The sequence below is a fragment of the Pomacea canaliculata genome, linkage group LG3 (assembly GCF_003073045.1).
Source record: "Pomacea canaliculata isolate SZHN2017 linkage group LG3, ASM307304v1, whole genome shotgun sequence".
Taxonomy (NCBI): Eukaryota; Metazoa; Mollusca; class Gastropoda; order Architaenioglossa; family Ampullariidae; genus Pomacea; species Pomacea canaliculata.
The window spans coordinates 31,630,593-31,640,737 of NC_037592.1; the positions used below are offsets into that span (position 1 = coordinate 31,630,593).

General features: G+C 41.9%; 1 protein-coding gene across 2 annotated transcripts; it reads left to right on the forward strand.

Moving 5' to 3' along the window:
• LOC112560588 lies at window positions 1-3,678 on the forward strand. Of its 2 annotated transcripts, none has more exons than XM_025232521.1 (2): window positions 1-1,951; window positions 2,115-3,678. In XM_025232521.1, exon 1 carries the CDS (start codon window positions 639-641, stop codon window positions 1,386-1,388), a length of 750 nt encoding a protein of 249 aa, XP_025088306.1. In that variant the 5' UTR covers window positions 1-638; the 3' UTR covers window positions 1,389-1,951; window positions 2,115-3,678. The 2 variants fall into 2 exon arrangements, with proteins under 2 accessions (XP_025088306.1, XP_025088305.1); XM_025232520.1 differs by having other exon boundaries at window positions 1-1,547; window positions 1,703-3,678.
• Window positions 3,679-10,145: the final 6,467 nt, after the last annotated feature.

Consider the following 10,145-nt stretch of genomic DNA (forward strand, 5'->3'; position numbering starts at 1 on the left):
ACTGGCATCCACAGCGTTGTGAAGCAGGTGCTCGATGTGGCTGGGTATTATAACATGGCATCCGAATGCTTGGAATGCCATAGATGCCGCAGGAAATTCATAGCCTGGAGCCAGCTATTTTTGGAGCAGCTGGACGTTGGACATCGTTTGCAGTTCCCAGCCATTCTGACGTACAAACATGCCTGTGATGTACGTGTCATCTGGTTACTTCGGAACAGGGGGCTGGGAAACGGACCTTTCCAGCTTTGCAAAATGTTAGCCGAACAGCATCACGAGATGTGGTTGCGAAAGTGCACACTCTACTTTAACGATTGCAGCACTTTCGTGCACCTTTGGGGCGAGTCTTGAAGATGGACTCGATCAAGAAGGTATAAGGGGAAAAATTTAGTTTCCTCCTGTCTGCAAGATTTGTAGAAGAGGAGAATTTTATTATTTCTGTTAAGCTTCAGCTTTTTGTTATGATAAAATAGCAGGTCTTGGTAACTTGAAGGTTTGAGGTTTTTTTGGTTTTTTGTTTCAGGTTGCACGGAAACTGGGCGGGCAGGCCAGCAGGAGTACTGAGTGGTGTACCAATGTTGGCAATGAATACGGGCAGGTCCTCATGAGTGTGCTGACGGCAAAGGAGGGTTGCGGTTTGGATGCCACGACCAGAGGGCTGGTATCCAGGTACTCTGCTGCTGGTGTTCCACCACCTGTTCTGTTGTATGTTGACAGGGATTGCTGTTCACAGACAATGCGAGCCATGTTTTTTCAGAGAGGAAGGAGCTCCACAATCGGCTGGACGTGTGGCTTCGGGCTGCACTACGGATTCTCACCACCTGTACAAAGTTTTCATGGGGCGCTTGTTGCAGTGCATCTTCCAGTGGGACAGGCGGGATATTTTCCTCCTGAAAGATGCCAAACGACAAGATCTCCTCAGTCTAGGGGTGGAGCATCCGAGTGAGGAAGCCCTGATCAATCGCATCTCGCGGTGCGACCTGGCTCGGCACTGTCAGCATGCCACACATCCCCCGCAGAACATTGCAATGCTCGTGCAGCAACTCCTGGAAGCGTATGATGGCAATCAGGTCCGGGACACCCTGGGAGTTCCCTTGCTCAACTCTGAGCATGCTTGGGACGAGTGGGAAAAGGCCAACGTACACGTTGCGTGTCTGCAGGATCCACCAGGCATGCAGCTGTACACAGAGTTGGGCACAATGAGGATGGTTGGTGTGGAGCTGAAAACCTACCGCTGTGCCAGAGGTTCCACATCACTGGAATCCTTCCATCTGCACCTGACTTGCTTCATTCCAGGTATTGCATCAGTCATTGCATTGTTTACTTTTGATTGCAGCATGGCAGGGTATGACAAGGTGCACAAGCTGTCCACATATCTTGTCTCCGTATGAGATCAGGCAATGCCTCTTTCCAACCAGCAAGCAGCTCTCATTCAGTGTGGAATGACCTGAGTGCTTTTGATAAGAGGCCAACAACATTCGCGCCTCGGCATCAGGCAATCACAAAGGGACGTTTCAAATCTACCAAGAAGAGCTGCTGGTAACAAAGAGGTACAGTTAATTTCTCTTTCTCTTTGTGTGTGTGTGTTTTGTGACACTATTAGAGTATGCTTGTAGTTAAGTTAGCTAAACCCCCTTGCAGAAAGAAAATAAAAACTCAAGAAATGTCATCAACATAAAGATTATTGGAATGCCTCCTTTTGCAGATGCTTCCTTGGGGAGAATGCTGAACCTGCCCAATGGCCTAGTGCCAATCGCTATATGGAGGCAATAGTGTGGAAGCTATGTCGCTTACACCCGACAAATATTGTGGAGAGAGGACAAATAGTGCCGAGGTAGACCATCATTCAGCAGGCGTATCGCCGAATACGAGACCTCATCCTGGAGAATCCAGTGATTAGGCGCGATACCAGCGTCCAACATGCTGACATCAACCAGAGAACTTTGACCCAGTGGTGAGCCACCTTTTGGGATAGTTTCAATTTTCAGCACATACATAACAGTTATATAGGAGTAAATGACCAAAAAAACTAGCAACAAGAAATACTGCATGTCTGTGTTTGTTACCGTTCGTTACACAATTTGTACAAATGATTTTTTCCGCCTTGCATCTTGCAGGTATAATGCCCGGTCCAAGAAAGCGGAACAGCAAGTTCTGGGGTAAGGCGTCAGGATTCCACTGCCTTCCCTCACTTCTGCAGAGCCTTTGCCTCCAGCTGTTGAGCGACCGAAAGCCCTGAATGTTGGAGATGCCCCACAACATGACTTTGAACTGAAAAGGAACACAGCAGTTACTCCTACAGTAAGGTCTTGACTGAAGCCAGTGCCTGATGTTGATCCCTTGATGACGCAAGCAGGCCGGTTCAAGCCCATTCTTCCAAAAGGAGAACCTGTGCAGCCTCCTTTGCCTGTGCCCAAATCCACTCTCTGGTACAGAAAGAAACGAATGCAGGAGACAGGAGTTGAGTGGCAGGTGAAGAGAAAGCTTGGCATCACTTATGGCCAGGAAAAACTTCTTGAGACACACAGACAATTCTATTGTCAGTGGTGATGCCAAGTGAAGACTGCACAGACTGCAGAGGATGGGGTTTCTAACCAGATCAGATTACTTTCATTGTGTTCATAGGAAGTTAAGGGTCTCTTAGTTCTAACATTAATTTTTGTTAAGATTTGGTTTCATTTTTTTGGTAATTATAGTAGCAGTTGGCTTAATTGTACGTGTACGGTAGGTAGCGTCATCTGCTCACCATCTATTGAAACTGTTGGTAGAGTAGGGTTTTTTCCTTCGTGTTTGTAGTTTATTAAATTTTTTGGGTTATAGGGTCAGTTTTGTTTTCTAATGTAGCGGAAGCGCTGTTTAGGTCAGCAGACAGTGCCTAGTCCCTCCACCCCACACCCCCTTCCACCCCACACATGGTTGCGCGAGACGGGTAGCAACTGCGGGTGACGTGGTACCCAAGCTGCCCTGTACAAAAAGCGGGCAAAGAGCAGCACCTGCGCCTTTTCTCTCGGTACGGGAACTGGTCCTGCTGGGTATAGCAGTAAGAACTTCTGAGACTGAGATAGCGAGAAGTACCAAGGCGCTGTGAAGCATCTGGTCCGCTGGACATAGCGGCTCGCGACACTCAGTCTCTTTTCCTTTTTCCCCTCCCTTGGGAGTTGAGCAAGTGAGAAGTACCATCGTGCCGCAAGGCATCTGGTCCGCTGGAAATAGCGGCTCGTGGCACTCAGTCTTTCCCCACCCCTGAGCTAGCGAGAAGTACCTAGGCGCTGCGAAGCATCTCGTCTGCTGGAAATAGTGGCTCGCATCACTCAGCCACCCCACTTAGGTGTTAGGTTTTGGCTAGATAGGTAGGTTAGAATATGTTTGGTAGTTGTTTTGTATATCTTGTAAATAAACTTATGTCTTCAAACCGTAAGTACTTGTGTAAGCGTGTTAGTGCCAGCGAGTGCTAGTGTGTCGTACGTATGTCTCTGCCGTGTGAACATGAGTGAGGTTTGTGTACTGTCCAGGTATGTAGTCGTGACACAGCAGAAGAGAAAAGAACACGCAGGAAGGTCCAGCGGAATTGACGCACAGATTGAAAAGACCCTTTAGTTAGAAAGTAAAGCAGGGTCTTTTGTGGACTCCATGGTCGGCTGAGTTCGGGTGAGTGTAATGATAGGTAAAAAAAAAAAAGAACACAACGCGAGGTAAAGTACTAGACGACGCACCCGACTAACGAGAGCTAGGATTTTCATAGAGTGGAAAATTCTCCTTGGGAACTTCCGTCCTCTCCCCTGGAACAACAACAAAGAGGAACGGACCGATCGATTTGGCGCTAAGATAAGGTGTAGCGTAGGGTCAGTCAGTCCGGTTACACTAGCATTGAATTTTTAGAATTTGTTTTTAGTTTCTTATAAGGATATTTGCCTATTTTGTCTTAGTGTCGTCTGCTGTCCGCCATCTTGGCACTGTGTGTTGCCTGTTTTGTTTGTAGTTTGTATTAATTTCTTGATAATTATATTTTTGCTTTCTTGTCTTTTGTGTGTGCATTGTTTTTATGGTTAGGGTTTGAGTAGTGATTTATTTAAAGTAGTATTGTTCGTAGAGTTGTGTACATGTTTATCATGCTCGTCTTGCGTTTTCGTGTTCGTGTTGTTAGGTTTTGTATTTTTGTGATTGACTGTTTATATGTATACTTTCAGATTCGCATTTTGTATTTTCCTTGACTTGTATCAGCATTCACGACATAAGTGCCACAGCTGATGGCGCGGTTTCGACGACTGATGGGAAAGAATGGACCTGGAATGTTGGCTCTGGGACTCTAGGGTAATACAAAAGAAACTGGTTTGTGGACAGGATTTGATTTATGTCATGGATGCTTTTCAAATTTTGATTGATTAGTGACTCAAACTGCAAGAAAGTAAAAGCGTGTCCTTGTGAGTGTCACACCACAGTTGACTGCAAGAGTAGAAAACGACTTTTGCAAACCTCCCCAGTTTAGGCAGTTGATCAAAAAGACGTGAAATGGCATTGTGATTGACAGCATAGGGTTCTTGTCGCAGTTTATTTGAAAAGAGACCAATAATTTCTTCGATGTGTGTCATCCTTAATTCCTCCGGTCTCATGCTTCTGTAGAGATAAATGGCTAAGCAAGTGTTATGCCTAGATTTTTATCAGCCGTAAGTACAGAAAATCTAAAGTGAGATGAAAATTTACAGAACTTGGGTGGAATACACTCTTCTTCAACTCGGTATACCTACGACAACCAAGACCAAGTAAAGTTCGATCTCATCACAGTAATAGTAACAAATTGCATAGAGAACTGCTGTTTAAAGTACCTAAATTTATGACACAAGATTCGTCTAAATCTGGCTAAGGTTTCTCTAAAACCTGTATGTCTGAGGTCAGAGAGATATGCACTAGTTGTATGGAAAAATGTTCGAGAATATTTGTCAAATACATCTGCCGCTTGATATGGATATATGTCAATGCAATCAAATTAGGAATAAAATGCCCTCTAACATTTTTACATCGTGGGAGGACCAGAGAGCTTAGATGTACATCTAAGCTCTCTGGGAGGACTGAACGCCCGTGAAAGAATGAGAGAGCGTGAATGACGACATACTGTAAGTGACGAAAGCTTTCAGAATGCCGTGTATGAATGACGTAACAAAGAATACAGTGAGAACGACCTTCCCCGTGAAAGGGCTAAAGTAAGAGCGAACTCCTACTACATTTTCATATGCTAATATCTCTTATGACGATAAATTTAAAAAAGCTCAGTCTTTAGATCTTGAATTAATAATAATCGTTTTTAAGGTCGATTTTAACTAGAATGACTGAATGACTCACTGACTCACTCATTCTGGTTTGGTATCATTTCAGGATGCCAGGCAGAGCAATAATCTCAGGTATGGCCGGGCAGGGTTCCCAGGGATCAGGGATGGTGCCAAAAAAGGACCTTAAAAGGACCTTAAAAGGACCTTTCATGCATTCGAAAGGACCTAAGTGACAGTCATCAATGCTTAAGTTTTTCTCTTGTGTGGTCGGAAAGATGTATTATTTATGAATCTGTGGTCTTCTCTATGTTCTCAAATACATGTATTTCTAGTAATAAATAATCAAGAGTTAATTTTGATGCCTGTCTGCCATATTTAGATTAGATAACTTAAAAAGTGTCCTTAGCGCGCTGATAACATACACCGTTAATGTTCCAAGTTTTCTAGAAATCTAAGTAATAATAATTGCAAAACCTGAAAGCCCATTCTTTGGTGTAATACAAAAGTCAGTTCACGTGTCTCTCTCTCGCACACACACTCTAATGGAAGAGAGAGATAGAAATAGAGCTATGCACAGTAGTACTAGAAGATCAAAGTTCAAGAAAGAGTAAGTTTCTAAGAACTTTGAAAAAAAGAGCGTTTTTTGCGAATACGGAAGGGGCAACTAGTGTTTTACAGAGATGTTAGACCAAACATTTTCTTGTGACTACAAGGAATGCCAAGGATTGGAGGATCAGATGAGGAATGAAAGAGTGTGATCCTAATGCTAAACCAAAGATGGAATGAGTCGAAACTGTCAAGCATTACAGCCCATTTATTTTTAACCTTGAGATATTATTTAAGTCATTCTTTATTACACATACATGTAACACATGCAAACATATACATAAACAGCATGATATACTAATACACATAAGATTAAGATTACAAAATGACAAAGCAATCCATCTACTATAAGCCCAAAAGTTTCATTGATGAATTCAATTCTTTGTCACCCCACATTTACCAAATACTAAACAATACAATTTCTTTACACAACCTAATTCTCTAAATAGTTCTGGTTTTTTTAACATGTTCCTCATAGCATACATGTACAGAATTGTGCAGGCTTATTTAACTGAAATAAACATTAATTCCTGAATGTCACAATTCAAACACCTTTTAATTTCTTCCTGTAATCTATCAATGTCTGACTGATCTTTGTTATCTCCTTCTTCTTGTCTTTGGCTAACAAACGCATGTTGTTAGATCTTTCAATAAGTGAAAAAACTTTTTGCTCTTCAGCCTGAACTATGTCTGTCAGCCAGTTCCAGCAGGTGTCGTTCTTCTCGGCACTGGTGTCTTTGTAGTGCCTTTTTGTGACAGTATTACCAGCTCATCTCCCTAATCTCTTTCTGTGGACCTGCTTTTCTTCTGTTTCCTTCTGCTGCTTCTGCTCAGAGAGGTAACGTTCATACCTGCCATAGGGCACTAGAAGCGATATCATCAGTGGTTTGGAGATCTCAACATTTTCCACCCCTCCCACACTTGAATATGATCAAGAATTACTCTGCGTGCTTTTAGTGCCAGTCTGACTAAGATTGTCACTACTGTTTCTTTGTTGAATGAAAATCCTCTTTCCACTGTAGCTTGACCATGAGAGAGTAGAGTAACTGTCTGACAACAGACCACAACACCTGAAACTCTGCTTTTCCAGCAAGGGCATCATAAAACCAACTATCCAGTCTTGTGTCTATAGGGTCAAAAGCCTTACTACCACAACTCACCTGCAGAACTGTCAAGAAAATTACGGAACTCTGACAATACCTTGTCACAAGTCACATCACTCAAACCTTTTCACACCTTGGCAATACAACAAAACCTTTTTCATTTTTTGTATTGATTTGTCTTTTTCCCCCATGGTCTTTGGTTTAAGAAAGTTATGTTTCTCACTAGGGTGTACTTCAGTGGAGATTTATCCTGCAATTTTAGAACAACTGCTTTCAAAAATCTCTGCATTCAGCTCTGAAAGGCCATGAGAGTTCCATCGTTTACTGATGACTGCTTTCTTAGCTACAGCCAGTAGTCTATCAACCTGAAGCCAAGTTCGATCATGCTCAGATTGACATGGTTAGAACTGTTGCATATATCAAACCTGCACAAGTTGGAGGGCAAGTTTCACATTTATTAAGTACACTTTGACTTGATAAATTTGTGCATCAGATTTTTTCATAATGTCATGTAAGTCCTAAACAAAGGAAAGGAAGAAGAGGGCTGATCAGCTTGGTATTTTCTCAAAAAAGGTTCAAGTATACTGGCAATTAAACTAAAGAAGCCAGACGACATGAAAGCAAAGGGGTAGATAAGACTCCAGCTTTTACAATATCAAAAGATTTGTTCTTTGCAATGTATTTTTTTCTCCATTTGCAGCTTTGACAAATTTTTCCAAGTATGGAAGCATAACAATTGCTTTTTTCAGCAACAGAATTGTTTTCAAGCCATCGGTGAGCACAGAACTTGGCTGGAAAAGATGTGGAACCAGTTACTTTTATAATACTTCTCTCTCTGGCTGGGCTGTCTCTGAACAAGATATAAGCAGCATGCTAAGAAATGACTCAAGCTCCCATTGAGAAGCCTCGCACCCACGCCTAAATGCATTGTGCATAACATGGAGTCCACAGCTGCCCACATTTAACAAACCAACATTGTGATTTGGTAATCATTGTCGTTATTAATTTTCTCAAGAAGGTTTAGGTTTACAGAAGGTCCATCCATAGAAATTTGAATGTAAATTAGCTTGCTTGAAGTTTGATTCGCTAATTACCTTACTGAACTTTTGTTGAGGTCTATGGCCGCGGAATGACCCAAAAATTCCGAGGTCAGGTAATGAGTCCTACAGCATTGTCACTCTTCCAGTAACGAACATGGAAATCCAGCCTGTTAGTTTGAGTCTTATGGTTAGAAGATTCATCAAAACAAAAGAACATACTCAGGCGACGAATTTACACAGTCCAGAAGCAATTTTGAAAAGTGAGGAGCAAGCCCAAAATGAAGTTAGAATACTGCTTTTTGTTTGACCGCACTTAAATTCTGCAGCTACTTGGCTGTCTGGGAACATAAGTCGAAACAGTTCAGCAGACTTTTCAGCAGATCTGAAACTGTAGTGTGATTCCACAATCTTGAGAGTCCACAGGATCTCTGCCTTCAATCGTTCATTGCTCATCACGAAACCTATTCAAAGAAAACATTTAAGTTACCATTATGTCTGTAAACATTATGTTCTGTCTGAATAAAAGACAGGTTTCAAAAAGCAATAATTAATGACATGATAATATAAATAATACTAAACTAAGTTAAAGTATAAAGATGGCAGCATAGTTGAAAATGAAAGTTATTTCAGCTAACTGATTTAGCTTTAATGTTAAATTGTTTGATTTTAAAAATCCAAAAATAATGTATTTGCTGGTAAAATAGGATAATAAGCATACATTATTAATTATACTTTCTTTTTAATCTTTCCTGATCAGAGCAAAAATTCAGATCAAATTTCTGCAGCAAAGCTGTAGTAAGATTCGTGATTGCTATAAAAACTCTATTTGTATTCGATCATGAGAAAATGAAAATCTCAACTTTTTAATTTAAATAATTCTTGGCTATTACTGCATCTTTAAGCTATTGGCTTCACCGTAATTAGACGATAGCTTAATAAAGAGTGGAAAAAAAAAACTCTCACGCAAAAATGTTATGCACGCTTTAATTTAATGTGTTTTTCTAAGTACCCACATCGTTAACTTAAATGAATCGCTAAAGATAAATAATTGTTCACTTACTGGACACACTTGCAGAGCTGCGTCCCTCACTGGCATGCCGTCTGATTTTAGAGCGGGCCTGTGCTCATCTGGAGATGTTCTCAAGATGACGACAAAATAGAATCAGTTACATGCAAAAGCGCGCATCTTTCAGAAAAACTTTTATTTGCCTTTCGGATGTCTTTCACGGTAACCATTGTGCTGTTACAGAACACTTTCGTCCCATTGATGAAGATTGTACAGACATACCTTTCAGAGCAGCACATCGTGCCCCAAATGTTTATTAGCTCGTAGTCTTTATTAACCAATCTTTATACTTGTCTTCCTTCTAGGCACTCTCCTGAAAAGAGCACTACCTCCCCTCGAGGCATCTCTTTCAAATTGTTAAGCAGACAAAGCGAAATGTGGTCGACACGACGAAGTGAACTCGCGAAAGGCCGAAGCACGGACGTTCCGCGCGCCTATAGAGCGAGACTGGTAGTCATGTATTAAAATAGCAATGCAGCGAAAACATCGTCAGCGGTATTTGCCCAAAAGTCCTCTACTCGGAAATAAATTTGTTGTAATATTTTATCGATAAAAGGAACTCAAACAGGGTCACAGAGAAAATGTTAAGACCTGATGTGAGGAATTTGAAAGGACCCGCCATGGCAAATAACAAGGACCTTAAAAGGCGCCTTTTGGCGAAAATTCAAACTGAAAACGACTTAAAGGACCTTGCAAGGACCTGGGAACCCTGCCGGGGCTGTCACAACTGCCGGTGATATGCAGCGTTTGTTAAAACACAAAGTGAGTACCGTTTAAGCAGGAAATTCTAGAAACTCTCGTACACTTGTTCACTCAATAATATGATTTGCTGCGTCTCAGCCAGTTCAACTATCCGCGGTTCCCACCGATTGCCTGCCAGAACGTGGTCGACTGTGCAGGGCAGTCTTCCAGTTTTAGTAGGTATCCTGCTCAGTGCGATCAATGGCCACTATCTTCAACGGAGTCCTACATCCCAGGTCGGCAAACCTGCTTTTACCTTCGCATGCTTGTAGACTCGTTTTGCTTTGGCTCATGCGGTCTTGTAGTGAAGCTGCATTACAGTACAGAT